The 22,853-nt window shown below is 48.4% G+C and overlaps 1 protein-coding gene across 3 annotated transcripts in view; it reads left to right on the top strand.

Annotated features, from left to right (window-relative positions):
• KDM6A (lysine demethylase 6A) overlaps window positions 1-22,853 on the top strand; it is a 606,821-nt gene that overhangs the window by 41,505 nt on the left and 542,463 nt on the right. For all 3 annotated transcript variants that reach the window (XM_030202242.1, XM_030202240.1, XM_030202241.1), the window contains exon 4: window positions 20,077-20,126. In XM_030202242.1, the coding sequence (XP_030058102.1) occupies window positions 20,077-20,126 (50 nt within the window). The remainder of the gene's footprint in view (window positions 1-20,076; window positions 20,127-22,853) is intronic.

Below are 22,853 nucleotides of genomic sequence, written 5' to 3'. Positions count from 1 at the left end.
ACTGGGAGAAAAGCCAGCTGCACCCGACTCAGTCCCTGGAGTATCTGGGAGTTCGATTCGACACCCAAGTGGGCAGAGTGTTCCTGCCAGACAATCGGATTGTCAAACTTCAGGCTCAGGTGGACCAGTTCCTAGTAGCCTCTCCTCTTCGGGCTTGGGACTATGTGCAGCTATTGGGCTCTATGACGGCCACGATGGAAGTAGTGCCCTGGGCCAGGGCTCATATGAGACCACTAAAACACTCTCTGCTGCAGCGCTGGACTCCGGTGTCGGAGGATTATGCTGTGCGCCTTCCCTTGGACCCAGCAGTGCGCAAGGCGCTGAGCTGGTGGCTGAAGACAGACAAGTTGTCTGCAGGGATGCCTCTTGTGACCCCGGAGTGGATTGTCGTCACGACGGACGCCTCTTTGACGGGCTGGGGAGCCCACTGCTTGGGAAGGACAGCGCAGGGGCTCTGGTCTCCTGCAGAGGCAAAGTGGTCTATCAACCTCTTGGAACTCAGAGCCATTCGGTTGGCGCTTTTGGAGTTCCTCCCGGTACTGGCGTTGAAGCCAGTACGGGTCCTGTCGGACAATGCCACGGCTGTGGCCTATGTCAACCGCCATGGAGGTACCAAGAGCGCCCCTCTAGCCAAGGAAGCCATGAATCTATGCCAGTGGGCGGAAGCGAACCTGGAACAGCTGTCAGCTGCCCACATTGCCGGAGTCATGAATGTCAAGGCGGACTTTCTCAGTCGCCATACCTTGGATCCCGGAGAGTGGCAGTTATCGGCTCAGGCGTTCTTGGACATCACGAAGCGCTGGGGCCAGCCGAGCCTAGATCTGATGGCGTCATCAGCCAATTGCCAAGTGCCGCGCTTTTTCAGCAGAGGACGGGACCCTCGATCTCTGGGAGTAGATGCTCTTCTCCAACAGTGGCCGACACAAGAGCTTCTCTGTGTTCCCGCCCTGGCCCATGTTGGGCAGGGTACTAGACCGGGTGGCAAAGCATCCGGGCCGGATAATCCTGGTGGGTCCGGACTGGCCCAGACGTCCCTGGTATGCGGACTTGATCAGGCTCTCAGTGGACGACCCTCTGCGGCTGCCAGTGGAGCAGGGCCTGTTGCATCAGGGTCCCGTGGTGATGGAGGATCCCTCCCCCTTTGGTCTTACGGCCTGGCTATTGAGCGGCAGCGTCTGAGGAAGAAGGGCTTCTCAGACAAGGTCATTGCCACTATGCTGAGAGCGAGAAAGCGCTCTACTTCTACTGCTTACGCCAGGGTTTGGCGTACCTTTGCAGCGTGGTGTGAAGCAGGCTCACTTTCTCCCTTCACTGCTCCAATTTCTTCAGTGCTGGCGTTCCTGCAAGAAGGTCTGGAGAAAGGCCTGTCGCTCAGTTCCCTTAAAGTCCAGGTAGCGGCTCTGGCTTGCTTCAGGGGCCGCCTGAAGGGTGCTTCCCTGGCTTCGCAGCCAGATGTGGTACATTTTCTCAAGGGAGTTAATCACCTGCGTCCTCCTCTGCACTCAGTGGTGCCTGCGTGGAATCTCAACCTGGTGCTAAGAGCCTTGCAGAAGCCGCCTTTTGAACCCTTGTCGAGGGCATCTCTGAAAGACCTGACGTTGAAAGCAGTTTTTTTGGTGGCTATCACTTCAGCCAGAAGAGTTTCCGAGCTCCAGGCACTCTCATGTCGAGAGCCTTTTCTGCAGTTCACTGAGGCAGGAGTGACTATTCGCACAGTGCCTTTCTTCCTGCCCAAGATTGTTTCTCGCTTCCATGTGAATCAGCAGCTCTGTCTCCCTTCCTTTCGTAGGGAGGACTACCCAGAGGAATACTCTGCTCTCAAATTTCTGGATGTGAGACGAGTCATCATCAGATACTTGGAAGTGACCAATGATTTCCGGAAATCGGATCATCTGTTTGTCCTGTTTGCAGGTCCTCGTAAGGGTCTGCAGGCTGCTAAGCCTACAGTGGCAAGATGGGTCAAGGAAGCCATTGCAGCGGCTTATGTGGCCGCGGGGAAGGTGCTGCCTATCCAGCTGAAGGCTCACTCCACTAGAGCTCAGGCGGCCTCGATGGCAGAGGCCGGGTCCGTCTCCTTGGAAGAGATTTGCAAGGCGGCAACTTGGGCATCGGCCCATACCTTCTCCAGGCATTACCGCTTGACTGTGGCTGCTCGGGCGGAGGCCCGGTTTGGAGCTTCAGTGTTGCGGTCAGGGATTTCAATGTCCCGCCCTGGGTGAGTACTGCTTCGGTACATCCCACCAGTCTATGGATTGATCAGCATGATGATATGGAAGGTAAAATTATGTATCATACCTGATAATTTTCTTTCCATTAATCATAGCTGATCAATCCATAGCCCCTCCCAGATATCTGTACTGTTTATATTCTGGTTGCATTTCAGATTCAAGTTTAGTCTTCAGTTCCTGTTCAGGAGGACTTCGTGTTCAAGTTTTTTCAATTGGATTCTTCAAGAGTTGAGACGAGTTTGTGTTACAGTGAGCTGCTGCATTCCTCTCCCCTCCGTTTTACGGGGCTGGATTGAGACATAAATTCTGCCGGCGCTCCCTCCCGCTTCGTGCGGCTGTAGGACAGCTTTGTACCCCTCCCGCTTCGGCGGTGTTAGGGTCAGTCAGCTCCTCCCGCGGTTGCGGTTGCAGGATAAGCCAGATCCCCCCGCATCGGCGGGTGTGGTGTCCCTCCCCCGCTCCGCGGGGATGAGCTGGACGGATTCCCCTCCCCCACTTGTGTGGGGATGAGCTGGGTTAATTCCCCTCCCCCGTTTCGGCGGTGGTGAGCTGGGCAGAGTGTCCCTTTGTGGGTGTAATTCTCTAAGTGCTGAGTCCTGCGGATGGAGCTTGGATATCGACATACTGAGGAGTTTCCGGCAGCACATGACCACATATAGGGAGGCAAAAGGATTGCTCTCTATCTCCACCTGCTGGTAGATGGACACAACCCACCAGTCTATGGATTGATCAGCTATGATTAATGGAAAGAAAATTATCAGGTATGATACATAATTTTACCTTATTTCGCCTTAATTATAATTTTTCTCCTCCCTAAACAGATTGTGGTGTAAAAAAGCAAAACTTGTTTCAAAAATGTTTATTATACCTTGTTAGAGAAAGCAAATATTAGCTAGGGTTGAAAAATTTTCCTTTATTGATGAGTGTTGCAATCTCTCTAATTATTACTGCTGTATTGCCATTTATAAGTATCTTGTAAATTTTGAAAACTTAATAAAGAATAATTAAACTAAAAAAAAAAATGGAACAGAGGTTTTCCTTTGATTCTTCTATGGGACCGGAGCTGTGATACTCGGTCCGGTGAGGTAAGAGTGTTTTGTAACTCCTCCGGGGTGGGCCCGCGATCGGGGCTTTTTTGACGCGTAACTGCCATTTTGAATTTTCCCGCCGTTTTCGGCGATGGCTGCAGAGAATGTAAAGCGCTGTTCCCGGAGTGGCAAGCGCAAATCAGCAGCGGGGCTCTGTAAATTGTGCTGTACAGGTGTAAGAGCCGGCCCGAGCATGGTGAGCGATGATTCTTCCCGCTCAGAGCTGGCAGTGGACGCCATTTTGAATTCCCCGCATGACGCAGCCTCCGTAGAGACGGAGAGCCCTGAGCCCGGGGGGAGGGGGAACCTCGAATTGAGGCTATTCAGGGAGCGGCTAGCCCCGGACGGGATCTGGGTGCCCAGGGCGAGTTTTTTTCTCCCCTGATTTTGTGGTGTTATTGCATAAAGCATACATGCTGAAAAGAGGTCTCCCTCAAGGGTCGTCTGAGGCCCCTTCTATTGTCCTTCCCGGTGGATTCTGGCCTGGGACTGCCCGCTGAGGCTATTTTCCCTGATAATTGGCAGAATATGAAGCGTAGAAGGGCTCATTCCCCTTCAGAGAGTGCTGCACCTCCTTTTTCCCCCCTGTGGTCGGGCTATGAAGATTCGGAGAGTTCTGGCAGGCCTTCGTGGTCTGAGGAGCCAGAGTCAGGTGCAGAATTACCACAGGATCTGGATGATCCCTCCGCGGTGAGGATTTTCCACCGTGATTAGCTGCCAGCGTTTATTTCAGATGCCCTACATGTCCTTTCTATTGAAGAGCCTGACAGTGGCACGGCCTCCTCTGTGAATCCTAGAATGGCTAGTACCAAAAAGCCTGCTCGAGCCTTTCCTTTGCATGACTCCATCCAAGAGCTTATTTCCGCTCAGTGGGCTGACCCCAAGGGACCTTTGAAAGTTTCCAGGGCTATGGGGCAATTATACCCTCTGCCTGAGGAGCATTTGGCTCGCTTTGCAATGCCTAAAGTAGATGCCCTAGTCACTGCGGTGACAAAGAGAACTACCCTCCCTGTGGAAGGAGGAGTTGCCCTGAAGGATATACAAGACCGTAGGCTGGAAGCAGCACTTAAATGGTCCTTTGAAATTGCAGGTCTTACTGTTCGGGCGTCTGCATGCAGTTGTTATGCTGCTAGAGCCTGCCTGGCGTGGTTACAACAGGCAGTGGAACAAGCCCGGAGATGGAGCGGAGCCCTTCTCGGATGTGGCTCCGCGGCTGGAGTCGGCCTTGTCCTTTTTGTCTGATGCCCTTTATGATATTATCAGAGCTTCGGCTAAACAAATAGCAGTAGCAGTGGCGGCTCGCCGTCTTATTGGGCGGCGGACATGGCCTCTAAGCAAAGGTTGGTGAAGTTGCCCTTTCTAGGCCTTCTATTTGGTGAGGAGTTGGAAAAAAAAATTGTGAAAGGCCTGGGAGATCCTAAACCCCAGCGCTTGCCCGAAGATAAGCCAAGGCCTTCCTCCAAGGGCCAGGCGGTCCACTCCTCTTATAGACCTCGCTTCCGTGAAGCTAGAAGGTACCGCCCGGGGCGTTCTGCTGGGTTCACTTTTCGTGCCCGTTTTTCAGCAGAGGAACTCCTTTCGCTCGGACAAGCGTTCCGCAGCCACCGGCTCTAGGCCTGGTGTTCAGGGGCAACCCTCTCAATGATGGTGCGCCAGCCCCCTCCTCGCTTCCTGTCATCGGAGGACGTCTTTCCCTCTTTGCCGATGAGTGGGCTAATATTTCCTCAGATCACTGGGTTCTGGACCTGATCAGAGATGGCTACAGAATAGAATTCAACGCCCCTGTAAGAGACGTGTTTGTGGAGTCCCGATGCGGTTCTGCCGCCAAACGGGCGGCGGTAGAGGAGACTTTGCAAGGTCTGATTCAGTTAGGGGCCGTTTCCCCGGTACCTCCCGCCGAACACGGCTACGGCCGATACTCCATCTACTTTGTGGTGCCGCGAAAAGGTGGGTCTTTTCGCCCTATTCTGGACAAAAGAATTAAACAAGTCCCTGAGAGTGCGGCATTTCCACATGGAAACCCTGCGCTCTGTCATTGCTGTGGTACAGCCAGGAGAGTTTCTCACGTCTCTAGACCTGAAGGAAGCTTACTTGCACATACCAATTTGGCCCCTGCACCAGAAGTTTCTGAGGTTTGCGGTGTTGGGAAAACATTTCCAATTCCGGGCCTTGCCTTTTGGCCTCGCCACAGTTCCCCGAACCTTTTCCAAGGTAATGGTGGTAGTAGCTGCTTTGCTCAGGCGAGAAGGTATCCGGGTTCACCCGTACCTAGATGACTGGCTCATCAGAGCAGACTCTGTTACAGAGAGCTATCAAGCTACAGCCAGAATGGTCTCAGTACTTCAATCTCTAGGCTGGGTCGTCAGTATGGCCAAAATTCACCTGACCCCCTCGCAATCTCTAGAATATTTTTTTTTGGGGGGGCCAGGTTCGACACAGACTCGGGCTATGTATACCTACCCAAGCTAAGGCAGTGCAAGCTTCAGAATCAGGTCCGTCTGCTCCTGAGGATGCCCCGCCCCCGAGCTTGGGACATTGTCCAGCTGCTGGGATCGATGACAGCCACATTGGAAGTGGTGCCCTGGGCGAGAGCGCACCTGAGACCTCTACAGTATTCCCTACTTCAAAGATGGTCTCCAGTTTCTCAGGATTATCAATGCAGACTTTCTTGGCTCCCTGTGGCACGACTCAGCATGGAGTGGTGGCTCTCAGACAGCATGCTGCGGCGAGGAATGCTGCTGGCGCTCCCCGATTGGTGTCTAGTAGTGACAGATGCCAGCCTGATGGGCTGGGGCGCACAATGCAAGGGGAAGCATGCCCAGGGTCTTTGGACACCCGAGGAGTCGGAGTGGTCCATCAACCGCCTGGAGTTGAAAGCGGTGTTTTCAGGTGCTTCTGGCCTTTCAAGTGACCTTGGAAGGATTGGCTGTCTGTTGTAGATCAACACGACAGCAGTGGCCTACATAAATCGACAAGGCGACACTCAGTGCAGAGCCCTGGCCGCGCAGGCCGAACAGATTTGCCACTGGGCCTAGCTGCATCTTCAGTTTCTGTCGACAGCTCACATTGCAGGTCAGAGCAACGTGCAAGCCGATTATCTAAGCAGGCATCAGATCGATCCAGCAGAATGGGAACTAGCAGACGAAGTATTCCTACAGATATGTGCCAAATGGGGCAAGCCCGTGGCAACAAGTTCAAATGCCAAAGTCCCGTGCTTCTTCAGCAGACGGGAGAGATCCTCGCTCGGCAGGGTTGGATGCCTTGACTCAGCTCTGGCCTCCGGGCCTACTATATGTGTTCTCTCCGTGGCCCTTAATAGGGCGACTCCTCCTGCGAATTCGGCTGCATCAAGGAGTGGTGATCCTCATTGCCCCGGATTGGCCCAGGCGTCCGTGGTATGCGGACCTCTGGCGGATGCTGGTGGAAGCTCCCCTTCCTTTGCCTCTGGTACCGAACCTGTTGACGCAGGGACCGGTAACCATGGAGGATCCCTGCCGCTTTGGTCTTACAGCATGGCTATTGAGAGGGCTCAATTGAGAGACAATGGCTATTCTAACAAGGTCATCTCCACTCTTTGCAGGCCCGCAAGCGTTCCACTTCCGTTGCCTATGCTCTGATCTGGCGCTAGTTTGAGGCTTGTTGTGTTTCTAAAGTGATCACACTCATGTGGGCTTCTGTCTCGCCGATACTTGACTTTTTGCAGCATGGTATACAAAAAGGCTTGGCCTATAATTCCCTGCATAGGCTCTTCTGACGGAACATGGCAGCAGGTTGCTAAGTGGAGCCTTGGGGACAGCGTCTCTGGAGTCGCTGAGTTTGTGTGTAGCCTGCTGAGCCGGTTTGGTGGCAGACTTGTCTGGGAGGTCCCGCTGTCGGCCTGAAGTCTGGCTGCGCGTCTCCGGTGAGTACATTTTTTTCTGCCATTGGGGGACTTGCGATATTGGTGGTGGAGGCCACCATAGTTGGCTTGTGTTCTGAGCAAGCGTTTGCTGCAGCGGGCATGTGTGTTGCTGGGTGCACAGAGGCACAGGCAGGCACCAGGGATTTCTTTCAAATGGGATTCCTGTTCTGAGGTGTCTAGTGCATGCTCATTTTCTTTTGGTGCCTCCTGATGCGGCTCCCACTTTCCGGCTGCTGGCTGCGTTGGCGGCTTCGCCTCCGTTATGGGGACCCCTTCAGGCTTTGTACCGATCTCTCTTGATTTGGGGGTGAGTTTTGTGCTCAGATTTCTTCCTCCTTTTTTCCACGTCCACTGGTTGAAGTGGCTTTTGGCCCCTCAGCATTTGTTTGTAGCCCAACCATTTGAGGGTTTCTTCGGGTACAGTAATGGCTTTGCAACCTTCTGTGGTAGATCCAGTGTTCCAGGAGAGGTGGCTGGGTGCCATGTTGGGAGCTGGAGCCATTGGGACACCTCTCTGGTTCCCCCTCGATATCTTCGGGCTCGGGGAGTTCTTGCGCCCATCTCGGGTGGATGGGTTCTAGACTGCAAGTTTTTCCAGAAGGAATCTGATGGTCCTTTTGGGTCATTCCATGTCAAGTGGTCTGATTTCAGAGAAGTGCCCTGCTCGACCATCATGGATTTCGATGAAATTTTCTGTGAACATCCATACATGTCCCCAATGAACATTGGTAAAGTTTTACGTTCTCCGATGCAATACTTGCTGAGATATAGTAATCTGTTTGACTCCATACTGCAGCCTTCTATGGTATGACTCCGAGATTTAAGCAACTTTGAGACACTGTATCTCCAGCAATATTTTGATGAGAGAAACAAAACGTGGCCATCTTGTACAACTTTTGCGCTCTATTAAACAAAATAATAAAAAAATCTTCATGAGCGATTTCCATGAAGAAAACTTGGAGCAAACTTGGTCCGAAAAATTTGCGGCACGAAAAAATTGTAAAGTTTGGCTTTTTATATCTCTGGAATTAAAGGTGTGATAAATGTGAAACTTTGCAAACAACAACTTATCAACACAAGGTTTTCGAATATAAAATTTCATTCTCCTAATATTTTTCTATTAGATCACAAATTGAGTGTAAAATTGATGATTTTTGCAAAAACGCCAAAAGTAGGGTATTTTTAGCCCACTTTTACAAAAAAAAAAAAACCTTCTGGAAACTCTTTTTAATCATTTTCATTGGAAAGAGCATGTTTCAAACCCCTTAAAGTAGGGTTGGTTTTTCATCGCTGGCATATAAGGCCCTAGAAATAGGGAGAAAGTTGAGGACATTGCTATCGCAACGTCATATACTTCAACATGCATTTTTCTATATTGTGTCGTTTTCTTTCCATTTCTCCTGAAGTTTATTTAAATCTGTTTATTGATGTAGTATATAAAACATGTATACATAATGACCAACAAATAACCTTCAACTACAACAGTCAACTTGCAATCCGTCCACATACATCAAATCATTTTCTTCTTTTATCCCCGACCCCCCTCCCCCCGCCCTCCCTTCCTTTTGGTTTATATATCAACATTTTATTGATCGTAATTATATGCTTATTGCAGACAACAAACAAATCTATAATACAAGGTGTATGTGTATAATTCCTTATACAGTGTAACTTATCTACCATCAAACTTTCTAGTTTCTCCCCCCACCCTCCCATCCTCCCTCTTACTACACATAACTTCTTATGTATATCCGTTACCGTTACATATCACAGAAACCAGAACTACACCTTCAGCTTACAACAGAAATATATCATCTATAACTTCTCCCGTTATTGTAGTCACTAACCATTGTATACCTTCCTCCTCAACTTGCTCCCCCCCCCCCCACCCCCCACCCCTTCTGAGAGCCCAAAATTGCTGTTTTACTTATTTTGGCTTGCATCCCTCCTCATGTGACCCCTTGTGCCTCCTCTCTCCCATATGTGCCTTTTGAGTTCCCCTCAGAGCTTGTTGAATATTAAGCTGCGAGCTTTTGGTGCCAGTGATTGTATATAAGGCTCCCAAACAGCTAGAAATGCCTTTCGCCTCTTGGGGGAAGACCCTACTCCCCTACGTTCCATCAGGAGGAGATCGTGGAGCTTGTTCCTCCAATGCCAAAAGTCTGGTGGAGACTCATTCGTCCAGACGCCCATTATGATCTTTTTCCCCACCAGGCTTGCCTTGCGAACGAGCTGCTGGGTCCCCTTACCATGAAGCCTGAATACCTCATATTTGTCCAGTAATATTCCCTGGGGCGAGAATGGGATCCGCATGCGCACCAGAGATTCAAGATATTGGAATATCTGCTTCCAGAAAGCTTGAGTCTTGTGGCACGTCCAGAGAGCGTGCCCCATCGTGCCTTCCCCCTGCCCGCATTTCTGACATAGCGGGTCTGGGACCCCCCCAAACCTAAATAATTGGTTTTTGGTCATATATGCCCTGTACATGATTCTGTATTGGCATTCCCGTAAGCCCGCATTTACTGAGATCTGAGGGACACGAGCTATCAGTTTGCGAAAATCTAGTTTTAAATGCGGTTGCCCCAGATCTCCTGCCCATCTTTGACAGACAGCAGACGTGTCTCTCTCTCCTTCCAGCTCCCCCAAAGCTCTTTGCAAACTTGAAACTGTCAGCCTGTCTCCTGTAATCTTTCAAAAGAAGGCCCTAAGCTTCCTGCCGTGACCACTCCCTAATTTACTGTGGTCCAAGGACCAAACATAGTGCGCTAGCTGATTGTATGCAAATATGTGGTTCATACTTATACCTATTCTCCTGAAGTTTAAAGTGTATAATTCATTTTTTGTATACTAAATGAATCTGTTAGTCTACTAGCGATGCTACTACACTAATGACATTGGTTAAATATTCTGTAAGTACCTTATTGAAGCCGCGCATTAGCATGTTTCGGCTATAGGATTCTGTACTGTGCAGGTGTAGTTGTATGTTTCTGTCATAACATAAGAATCTTTATAACTTCTCTTTTTCAGATTCGCATTAATTTAATATTTTTTTTATTTTGTTACATTTGTAACCCGCGCTTTCCCACTCATGGCAGGCTCAATGCGGCGGGCAATGGAGGGTTAAGTGACTTGCCCAGAGTCACAAAGAGCTGCCTGTGCTGGGAATCGAACTCAGTTCCTCAGTTCCCCAGGACCAAAGTCCACCACCCTAACCACTAGGCCACTCCTCCACTTCATATGAGTTGAGGTACCCACGGGGTTGAGGGCTTGCTTCTGCTGAGCAGGGACACCTGGTGGTGCCAGGGCCTCCCTTTCTGTCCCCTTCCACTGGTTCCTTGCCCGGGGCAGGTGAGTGGTAATCTTCTGTTAAAAAAAAAAAACCCCAAATATATATCTTTAAACACACTCTGGCTGTATTCGGCACCCACAGTAAGCAGAAGTCTGCTACCAGGCAGTCCGGGAGGGAACAGGTGTTAAAGGTGGGTTGGGGGATTTCTTTGCTGATATTTTTCTTCTGGGCACATGGCAGCCCCATCAGAGTCAGTTAAACGCTGCTCCTGGTGTGGAAACCGGAGAGCAACGTCTGGAATGTGTGATGATGTCTGCCCTCAGGACAGGGAGCATTGGCGTTGGGGCGGGAGCAGCGGGAATGGGTCGCGGGTCCGACAGCCCAATTGACAGGCTCCTCCGGGCGTCCGGCCTCCCGCCCAGCGGCAGATCATTTTGGCGCCATCGCACCTTTGAAGGGGCGGGCGGCGGCAGACTCTGCGGCCGTTGAGCGAGGTCGGAGATCAGCTGGAGCCTTGGCGCAAAATACAAGCTCCGGGGGAGCGGAGGAGACGGCTGTGCTGGCTCGCTTGTTTTTCCGCACGGAGGTGTCGGGCGCCATCTTGGTTTCGGGGGGAGAGCCAATTTCAGGGCCTCCCTTTGTCGCGGTTCAGAGGCAGGTGCCCCTGCCTTCGAGAGTCTCAGCTTGGAGACAGTAGGGTTGAGCAATCGGGAGTGCCTTTTTTCCCCACCGACTTTGTTCTTTTGTTACACAGGGCTTTTTTGCTCAAGAGATCCTGGGGGGGGGGGGGGGGGGGGGCGGTGGTCCTTGGCGGTGACAGTGCCTTAGGGGCCTCTCAGGAAGATTTCTCGGCTTCCCATTCCTACTTGGCTAAGAGTCAATGCGTGGATTCACGGGAGTTGGATTCTGTGTCAGTGGGCACAGAGGTAGATGACGGTCGGTTGTCAGAAGTTTCCCATCTGACCCGGCCTGAATTGCTGTAGGAGAGGGAGTCTGTCTGAAGGGAGGGGGGGGGGGTGATCCCACGGCGGCACGGTAGTTTTGCCAGGAAGAATTGGCGAACCTGATTGTCAGAGCCATGGAGATTTTGAATCTCTCTGCTCCGGACAGCGGTCTCCCCTCCTCGGCAGCTCTCTCTATTATGTCGGGGACTAAGCGGACGTTCTCGTACCTTCCACATTCATGATGCTATTAAGGTACTCATTGCTGCGCAATGGGACACATCGTAGGCAGGGTTGCGGGTGGCATGAGCCATGACGCGTTTATATCCGCTTCCAGAAGAACAAGAATATTTGCGTTTACCTATGGTGGATTCGTTGATCACAGCAGTTACTAAGAGAACGACGTTGCCGGTGGAAGGCGGGACGGCACTTAAGGATCCGTAGGATAGGAAGTTAGAATCTTCTTTAAAGGCATCCTTCGAAGTGGCAGGGTTATGCATGCAGGTGTCGGTCTGTGGGTCGTATGCAGCCAGGGCATGTCTGTCTTGGGTGCAGAAGGCGGCCTCGGAGGAGCTGGTGGAGAACTTTCCTTCGCTCGAGGCTGGTCTTGCGTATTTGGCGGACTTGTATGATATTCTTTGGGCATCGGCCAAGGAAGTAGCCCTCTCAGTGGTGGCTCGCTGATGGTTGTGGCTTCGTCACTGGTCGGTGGATACGGCTTTCATGTCTCGTGTTGCTCGTTTGCCTTTTAGGGGCAAGCTTCTGTTTGGCGACAATTTGGACAAGATTGTTAAGGATCTGGGAGATTCTAAGGGCCGTCATTTACTGGAGGATAGACCTAGATCTACTTCTCATGTGGGTCCCTTGGGCCTGGTTTAGTGATGCAAGGCACTATCACCCAGGCAGGTCGATGGCCTTCTCTAAGCCCCAGTTTCCTCAGAAGCAGCAGCAGTTTCGGGGGTGGGGGGGGGGGGGGAGCGCCACCCTGGCAGCGTGGCCTCCAGACCCGCCTTGGGGTCTCGTACCCAGTGATGGGGCCTTGGTCCATCTTCCAGGGTCAGTAGGGGGCGGCTGTCCCTTTTTCTGGGAGAGTAGGCCAGGGTAACTTCAGACGAGTGGGTGTTAGAGGTAATACGGGACGGTTACAAGCTAGAGTTTGTTCGAAATCTGTCATTTGTTCGTGGAATCTCCTTGCAAATCTCCAAAAAAAGAGCGGCGGTCAGGGATACATTAGAAAATTTAATTCACTTGGGGGCTGTGGTTCCCGTTCCAGTGACACAGTGCAGTCTATGCTATTATTCGTCCGGTTCTCAATCTTAAAGGAGTAAACAAAGCTCTGCGAATGCGTCACTTTCGCATGGAAACGCTGCGTGCCGTGAGAACTGCAGTTCAGCCTGGAGAGTTTCTTCCCTCGATCTCAGAGGCTTACTTGCACATTCCCATTTGGCCGCCTCACTACCTGTTTCTTTGGTTTGCGGTTCTGGGTCAACACTTTCAGTTCCAGGCGCTTCCCTTCTGTCTAGCTACGGCCTCTCGGACGTTTTCCAAGATTATGGTAGTGGTCGCAGCATTTCTGCGACAGGAAGGGGTGCAAGTGCATCCTTATCTCGACGACTGGTTGATACAGGCTCCCTCTTTTCCGGACAGCGTTCAGGCAACAGACAAGTCGTCACTCTGCTGCGGTCGTTGAGGTGGATTGTCAACTTGGAGAAGCGTCATTTGATTCCATCTCAATCCTTGGAATACCTTGGGGTTCTGTTTGACACCCGTGTGAGCAGAGTCTTCTTGCCAGAAAGCCGGAGGTTGAAGTTGCAGGCACAGGTGTAGAGTCTTCTGCGCAGTCCAGCACCCAAAGCCTGGGACTATGTTCAGGTGTTGGGTTCCATGGCAGCCACATTGGAGGTGGTTCTGTGGATCAGGAGTCACATGAGGCATCTTCAGCGATCTCTGTTGAGCCGCTGGTCTCCAGTGTCGGAGGATTACTCAGTTCAATTATCATGGGAGCCTATGGTCAGGATGGGAATGTGTTGGTGGCTCCGAACAGACAAGTTGAGCCTGGGAATGCCCCTGGTGGTGCCGGACTGGGTAGTGGTGACTACGAATGCCATACAGAAAAAAGCAACACTGGGCCTTTAAGACTGGGACACTTGAAATTCTTTATTGATGACCCGACACGGGCCTTGTTTCGGCGTTAAACAACGCCTGCCTCAGGGGTCAAAGAGAAGCTCGATAATATACACGTAGTATAACTTCAATGCCCCAAGTGTTAATAGAGGATATTCGCTAATGGCCACATGGGCGGAAGCGAGGCTCAACAACAGAGCCTATTCTGTTACATCAATTGGCGCTAGTAGACTCTACTAGGCGGGATGGTCTTGACACAAATGTCTGTTGTTGAACTCCTTGAAGGTTCAAGTGGCAGCCTTGGCATGTTTTAGGGGCTGGTTACGAGGGTCTTAGCCTCTCACCCAGATATTCGTTTTTTGCGGGGGGTCAATCATTTGCGCCCGCCGTGGACCTTGGTATTTCCTTCCTGGAGTTTGAATTTGATGTTGAAGGCATTGCAGCGGCCTCCATTTGAGCCACTGTCTCGGTTGTCGGTTAAGGATTTGACATTGAAGACAGTATTTTTGGTTGCTATTTCTTCAGCAAGGAGAGTTTCCGAGATACAGGCTTTATCTTGTAGAGATCCGTTTCTTCATTTTACGGAGGCAGGGGTGACTGCGGACAGTTCCGTCCTTTTTGCCCAAGATTGTTTCGCGCTTCCATATGAATCAACAGCTCTGTCTTCCCTCTTTTCGTAGAGAGGATCATCCGACGGAGTTTCGAGCTCTCCGGTGTTTGGATGTTAAGCGGTCTATTATCAGGTATTTGGAAGTGATGAATGACTTTCGGTGTTCGGATCATCTGTCCTATTTGTGGGTCAAAGGAAGGGGCAGCAAGCTTCTAAGGCGATGGTGGTTCGTTGGTTGAAGGAAGCTATTGCCTCAGCATATATTGCGTTTGGTAGGGATCCGCCGGCCCAGCTCCGAGCTCATTCCACTAGGGCGCAGCTGACTTCTGTGGCAGAGTCTAGATCGGTTTCTTTGGAGGAGATTTGTAGTTTGGCTACCTGGTCCTCGGTGCATACATTTTCGAAGCACTATAGATTGGATGTAGCAGCAAGGGCTGAGGCTGCGTTCGGGGCTTCGGTGCTACAAACTGGGGTCTTGGAGTCCCACCCTATTTAAGAACTGCTTGGGTGCATCCCATCAGTCTCTGGATGGATCTGTGGGACGCTATGGAAGGAAAAATTAGTTATTACCTGATAATTTTCTTTCCATTAGTCCCGACAGATCAATCCAGAGGCCCTCCCTGGAAGTTTCTGCATATCTGCTTTGTTGATTTCTAGTTTCAGGTTAGAGTTCCAGTTTTTGGATGTTTGTTTAACGTTCATTGGAGCAACTTCTTTACTTGCTGTGAGCTGCATGAGTTCCTTCCGCGGTTGCAGGGTGTCCTTGAATTCTCAAAAAACAGGAGAATAGCTCTCTATTGGGAGTTGGACGTTTATATGGCTTTGATATGGATAATACTGAGGTTGGGCTGGCTACACATGACCACATATAGAGCCTCAGAAGTTCTCTCTATCTCCACCTGCTGGCAGAGGGACATAACCCACCAGTCTCTGGATTGATCTGGCGGGACTAATGGAAAGAAAATTATCAGGTAATAACTAATTTTTCCATACAGTGCCTCACTGCACCTCTGCTACTCTACAAGCCTGTCAGCAAGATCGGGTGTAAAATATTTTAAGGGATAAATTAAGCAGGAAAACTACAGATAAGTATCTGAGTTCTACCAAGTCTAGTGCTAAACCCTCAGGTATCAGAGACTTAACAGTTTTGAAATACAGTGCTTTAGTTCCAATCCAGTATCGGAATTAACAAGTTTTAAAATGGAGTCCACAGTAGAGAGTTGCACGGGGACAGAAATCTTATCCATCCCCGCCAGTCCCTGCTGGAATCTTACCCGTCCCCACCCGTCCCCGCTGGAATCTTACCCATCCCCACCCATCCCCGCAAAAATTTAACCCATCCCAACCCGTCCCCACCCGTCCCCGCAAGAATTTAACCCATCCCCACCCGTCCCCGTAAGAATTTTAATGGTACATAAAAGAAAATTCCAGTTAGCTCCCTCAGTCTCTCTCTGGATTTGAGCCACAGCACTGTAGGCAAGGAAGGAATGGAAGTTGGAAGTTGGAAAACTCTGGTGCGCACATGTAAGACTTGTCTCCAATTCACTTGCACTGTGTGCTGAGAGGTCGCCACATGCACGCGCCAGTAGGTCAGGTGACATCTGATTCTCGTGCCTGTGTCAGAGCTGAGGTCTGTGCACCAGCCTGGTAGCAAAGAGGATTAATAGTAACATAGTAAGTGACAGCAAATAGACCTGAACGGTCCATCCACTCTGCCCAATAGTCACACTCATGATCAATTCATCATTAAATCAATGAGTGTGATATTATATACTTGATTATGGTCTTTCTTTCATGTTTCTAGAACAAAGACCACAGAAGTCTATCTGGCCCTATCCTTATGTTCCAACTACTGGGGTTGCCGTTGAAGCCCACTCCAGTCTATCCATCTTCTCATTTGTGGGACACAGACCGTAAAAGTCTGTCCAGCACTGTCCTCATGTTCCAGCCACTGAAGTTGATGTCTAAGCCCTTTCCAGCCCATCCTAAACCAGATTGCCATGTATGAGACACAGACCATACAAGTCTGCCAGGTATCGGCCCTAGTTCAACACAGCCAGAGTCGCCATCTAAGCGTCACATCCACACACATGCAGCCATTTAAGATTAGGTTTTATATAACGTCCATTTTCTAATTAGAGATCCTCTGTGTTCATCCCACGCCTTTTTGAATTCAGTCATCATTTGTGACTCTACCACCTCCTTAATGGAAGACTTTCCACATTTGTGCTGTTAAAGCAAAGAAGAAGAAGAGGAGGAGAAGACGGCACTCAAAGAAATTGGTATTCGGTAGATGAGAGGCTGGTGCAGGTGCAGCTTACACTTCTACGAGAAGACCGCAGAACTGCTTCCATCCCCGCGGGAACCCCGCAGGAACTGCCTCCGTCTCCACGGGAACCCCGCAGAGCTGCTTCCATCCCCGCGGGAACCCCACAGGAACTGCCTCCGTCCCCGCGGGAATCCCGCGGGATTCCCGCGAACTCCGTTCCCGTGCAACTCTCTAGTCCACAGGTTCAAAGCAATATGAGAAATAGTGACTAACCATGGAGCATATTGTGCTGTAAGGCAAAGTTCAGTTCTCTCTATCTCCATCTGTTGGTAAATGGTCACGTCTGTGGATTCTTCTGCTGTGATTAAAGGAAAGAAAATGATCAGATAAGTCATAATTTATCCATTTTCCTGGACCTTCAGATGGGTGGGTATCACAGGATATAATTTTTCTTTACCATCACCTAGGTTCCTCAAAGGTTCATCTAAGTATTTAGTCTCTGTGCTCTCTGTTCTTCATAAATTCTCATAAAATCTTCCATATAGTCTTAGACCAGTTTCAGACAGCACTGATTTTATCACTTATCTTAACTCCACAGTATCTTTTTCTCTAATAACGCCACAGAGCAAGCTTCAACTGTCGCGTGCCCGCCCATGCGGGACGCGCTCTCGAGGTCCTTTGCATACCTTCAGGCTTCTTCCCCGGGAGCGCGGGGTTTGTGAGTCCTTTAAGGCAAAATCACCCTCCAGGTAGAGAGGAGACAAAACTGGACCGGAACTCCGGACTGGATTTCTACACTGGAACACTCGGAACTGGAACGCACCGGACAGGTGCGCACTGGAGTGGGGCCCGCTGGACTGGACACACCGGAGTGGCCCCACTGGACAGGAACATACCGGAGTGAAACCCGCTGGACTGGAACACACTGGAACGGAACTGGAACACCCTGGACCTAAGCTTCACCTACACTTGACTGCCTCCCCCTCGGGTTGAGCCCTCAGGTTCTGGCAGCCGGTAGGACTTACAGGAACAACAGGAAGGAAGGTCCAGGGGTGCCCCCTGGCACCTAGGCGAAGGCAAGGCAGACAAGCAGGAACTGTCCGGGTTCTGGCAGTCAGCAGGAATCAACACAATGACTAGTAGACTGTACCCAGGCTAATAGGAACGCTATACCCAGGCAACCAGTCATACACAGGTACATACACAGAGCAAAACTCAGGAGACTAGAACAGCTATAAACCAGCTAACAACAAGCTGTGCCCAAGCTAACAAGTCATGCATTGGAAACATACACAGAACAAACTCAGGAGACTTAGTAAAGCTATACACCAGCTAACCACAAAGCTGTGCCCAAGCTAACAAGTCATACACTGGAAACAAACACAGAGAACTAGCAGAGCTAGGCACAGGCTACAAACCAGACGGAGCTAAGCTGGCTAATCTAACACTAGGAACAAACACAGAGAGCTATCAGAGCTAGACACAGAAGGGTAGGAAACCCATAGAGCAAAAAACACAGAAGGGCTGAAACCCTACAGAGCTATACACACAGAAGGGCTGGAAACCCACAAGCGATAAACACAGAAGGGCTGAAAACCCACAGAAGGGTAGGAGACCCACAGAACAAATAAATACAGAAGGGCTGAAAACCCACAGAAGGGTAGGAGACCCATAGAACAAATACATACAGAAGGGCTGAAAACCCACAGAAGGGTAGGAGACCCATAGAACAAATAACAAGGACAGCAAAACGGTGCTAACAGCACACTAACCTCGGGACCTAAGGCACTGCGGAGGGAATGGCAATGCAAAGGCCAGGACTGTAGTCTTCAGGTGACTAATAAAGCCCATCAACACCAGAGCCACAGGTGCAGCAATCACCTTGCAACCAAACAGAGGCTTGACACTCAGAGCAGGCATCCCATAGAAAGTAACAGCGGGAGCCATCTTGGATACTGGCAGAGACGAAGAGGCGGCAGCCATCTTGGAAGAGGCATAGCCCACACAGGTGAGGTTCAGTAGGGCAATCAGCACACAGAGCCAGAGAGAAACTAAGACAGAGACAGAGACAAGCAGAAGCCAGCACAGCCACTGACTCCCTGAAACAGGGTAAGTATGAGGGTAGTCACGGCCATAGTCGTGACATCAACATAGCGCTATGTTTCAGTAAGGGCCATGCCAAGGAAGTTTGAATTTTAACTCCTTTAGGCACAACGTTGTAGTATGTGCTTAAAGAAGTTAAAATTCAGACTTCCCTGATGCAGCCCTGCATGAAACATAGCGCTATGTCAGAAGGTTGCTCTGTGGCAGTATAAAAGGGAAAGGTACTGTGGAGTTAAGTGATAAAAACAATGCTGTTTGAAACTGATATAAGAATATATGGAAGATTTTATGAGGATGCTTTATAAAGATTTATGAAGAACTGAAAGAGTATAGAGACGTTATACTTTGTAAAAACAGACTTATGAGGAATCAAACATATAAACGGCGAGTGACCGACTCACTCGCAAATGCGCAGTAGAGACTTCCCTCTCTGTCCTGCCCCCGCGTCAATACGTGATGACGAGGGCGGGACAGAGAGGAAAACTGCGCCGCCGAGGTTGATACTGCTCCCCCCGCCCGCCCGCCCGCCCGCCTGAGATCGCCGCTACCGTTCCTCCCCCCCCACCCAGCCCGGGCCCCCTCTCCGCTACTAACACATCCATTCGCCGGAACGCAGCATGCACATCAGCTGAGCTGCCGTCGGCCTTCCTTCCCTGCCTGTGTCCCGTCCTCGCTGACGTTACGTCACAGGAGGGCGGGACACAGGCAGAGAAGGAAGGGCCGACGGCAGCTCAGCTGATGTGCGTGCTGCGTTCCGGCGAATGAATGTGTAAGTTTAGTAGCGGAGAGAAGGCCCAGGCCAGGTGGAGGGATGGCGGCAACTCCGGGGGTGGTGGGGGGGACGGTAGCGGTGGCGACCTCGTGGGGAGGGGGGAGGGAGGGGGAAGGAAAACCCCAATACCAGCCTGTTTTTACGGGCTCAATGGCTAGTCTTGGTGATAAAGGAAAATTATCCTATAATACCCACCTTTTTGAAGGTCCACAAAAATGAATAGATTGAGGTTTTTTTTTTTTTTTTTTTGGATTGATGAGTATACTTTCAATTTGTGTGTATCAACCACATTTAATAGTGACAATTATAGAATAGTGCCTAGCACATAATGTGTGTAAATGTGCCTATTCTATATCAGTGCACACAATTTGGTGCCTAAAATTAAGACACCCTTTATAGAATTATCCTTCACTTATATTAGATGTTTCACAGTTTGAAAATACCTTGACCGATGGGCAAAGACGTTGGTGTGCATGGTAATACCACACACTGCACATCTGTGGCTCATATAATGTCTTTTGTGTCTGTCTTTTTCTAATACAGGTAAAGCTGTGGGAAGCTATTAGTTGGTTTCCCCCTGTTATATATGTTGTTTTGAGTGATTTTTACAGAAAAACAATTTATGCTTTGTAGTACAGTCAAATGTTTAAGGGGCAAAGTTTTATCAATTTCATTAGCACTGATATATATCCCTTATACATGGATACCCTTTGTTCTAAATTCTGTTAAAATGATTTTCCCTCTTTTTCAGCATTATCTGCATACCAGAGGTACTACAGTTTACAGTCTGACTACTGGAAGGTTGGTAAAACCTACTTTTAATAGTTTGGACAGATTGATAAGTTTGTGGCATTATGCTATTTTTTAAATTAAACTATTTCTGAGGAGAAATGGAGGACGTTTGTGTCTCTTGCTCAGGGAACATAGCGCCATCAGTTTCAAACCAGAAGTTATCACATATTAGTTTTGTCCTACTCTGCTGTCGCAGCTTTCTTTTTTTTTTTTTTTTTTTAATTTGAACTTTTTTTATTCAGTTGGCCAAGATCCATACAAAAATCACTTTAACTTACAATCAGCTTTGCAACAATACTGATAACAAAGTTTCAAATATATAAACACTGTATGTATATCATCATTTTATACCCCCCTCTTCATTCTGCACACTTATGACTTCTGGACCCTGTCCTTCCCCAACAGTCCCTATACCCAAAATAAATTCTAGAGAACTCCATTCCTTCGCCTTTTGATTATATCTTCCCCCCCTTTCGGTCAGTTCATTTTTCAACTTCTGCCACTGTCTGAAGCTTCAATCTCCAGCTTTGTATTGATGGCCCTAACCTTTGCTTCCAATGTGCAGCTATAACTGTTTTAGCTGCAGCCAAACACATTTGTTTAATTCTGCGTTCCCACTTTTGTCCTTTCTTATTGCCCCATCTCTAGAGGCACCATTTTGGATCCATGGGAAATTGCATGTCCAAAACTGATGTCAAAGAGTTCGAAATGTCCTCCCAAAATGTTTTGAGAGGTTCACAAGTCCAGCAGACATGGAAATAATTGCCTTGTTCTACCCCACATCTCCAACATTCATCCGTGGCATTAGGAAACATTCTCTTCACTTTATCAGGCGTATAATACCATCTACTTAGCACCTTGTATGCATTTTCTTTTATTAACACACAAACTGACGCTTTTTTCACTTCAGTACACATCATTGGCCATTTTTTTCAGACAATTCAGTTTGTAAATCTTTCTCCCAGGCTTTCATAAATGGTAATTTCTGTGGCAAACCCCCACTAAGATCTGTCGCAGCTTTCTATAGTGACCCTTCCTGTCTAGTTCTGAATACTTTGGCAACTCATGATCTACTATGCTATGCTACACGGTTCTTCTATTCTGCACTACCAAAAAATAGTTCAATACCAAAATGACCAAATAATCTGGAAATTTACAAAAAATACAATGATTATAATATAATTACACTAGTAAAAAAAGGCTCGTTTCTGACACAAATGAAACGGGTGCTAGCAAGGTTTTCCTGGGAGTAGAGCTGTAGTCCAGGAGAATTTCCCTTACAGAATTCAGAAAAGAAATTTACATAGTGTTTGGGGCATATATATTCATTATAATAACGGAGAAAATACCAATTTGTATAAGAGCAATAATTCATTTCTCCTGAATCTATATTTTGTTGCAGGATGTTAAAATTCAGATTTTTAAAAATAAAGATAGAAACACCATGTTTTCTTGATTGTGCTGGAGAATATAAATGACACTGAGACCAACTAAAATTTACTTTAGGACAATCTGAAGCATTAAGGTGAGTTTCCTGAAGAAGTAGGATATCAACATTTTTCTTCTGAACATGATCTGAAACCGTTGCTTAAGAGTATTGTTAAGGCCATTAACATTCCAAGAAGCAAAATTCAGTGGGGACATGATAATGTATAAAACAGTACCGCCAAAGAATAAGACTGTTGGTAAAAAAAATAATTATAAAAGGAGAACTGATAAAATGGAAAAAGAATAAATTTGAAAAGTTCCAAATGAGAGGTTAAATGATAAAATTGAAGGAGAGACTAGTAGTAATAACCTGGATGAGGAAATATGAGAAAGTCCCTGCGGACAAATGTGAAACCACTGTGACTTAACTGGAGACCCAAGCATAGCAAACTAGGACAAGGTAGACTCACTGCAAGTATAGAATACAGTACAGAGAATAAACTTGCCAAACAAATATAAATGGTGAAATTTGTAGGAAATATCTAGAACAGTTAGGTTAAGTGATATATGATAAGAAAATACTTGGTATTATCAAGGCATTGCATATTTCAACAAATGTGAATACTTAACAAACATATATATGTAGAGTAAGAAAAGGGAGAAACCAATGTTCTATATGCATTTTATGAATCTTAATATCTGAGAAAAGGCAATGATAAATTGGTAATACAAACCTAAATAACAAGCATTACAAGCAGATTGACTAATTATATACTCAGCCCATTTTAATTTGATGCAACAATTTGTGTAATATTTTAAGATCCACATAGGAGTCTGTTTTATTATGGTATGTGACTCATTTTGGCTGGGTAAGTAAGCTGAATTGCGCTCCAATATCTTTTAAATCCTGACACAGTGCTAGAAGCTTTCCTTTTAGCTGTGGTAATGGCAGCCAAGTCACAATTAAGATCTTCTGTCCTTGGTGAGAGACACTCTGTTTTTAGCCACCAAAAGAATTTGTAAGTATGAGGATATCTTTGCAATTTGACCACAATTGGCCTAGGATATTTGGCGCCATGCTGAATTCGAGGGGGTGGGGGTATGATGAACCCTTTCAATTTCCATTTTTGCTTCAAAGCTGATGGCGAGAAATTTCAGGAGCCAAGTTTCCAGGAAGGAAGAAATATCGGAGCCCTCAGTACGTTAAAGATTCAAATATTAGTTCCACGGCTTCTGTTACTGAGATCTTCTAATTCCCCTTGTTGTTTGAATATGGTGGACAAATTCTTTTGGATCTGTGGTATGGAA

This window comes from Microcaecilia unicolor, chromosome 4 (assembly GCF_901765095.1).
Source record: "Microcaecilia unicolor chromosome 4, aMicUni1.1, whole genome shotgun sequence".
Taxonomy (NCBI): domain Eukaryota; kingdom Metazoa; phylum Chordata; class Amphibia; order Gymnophiona; family Siphonopidae; genus Microcaecilia; species Microcaecilia unicolor.
Note: the sequence above shows the minus strand (reverse complement) of the source record. Positions and strands in the feature narration are given on the sequence as shown.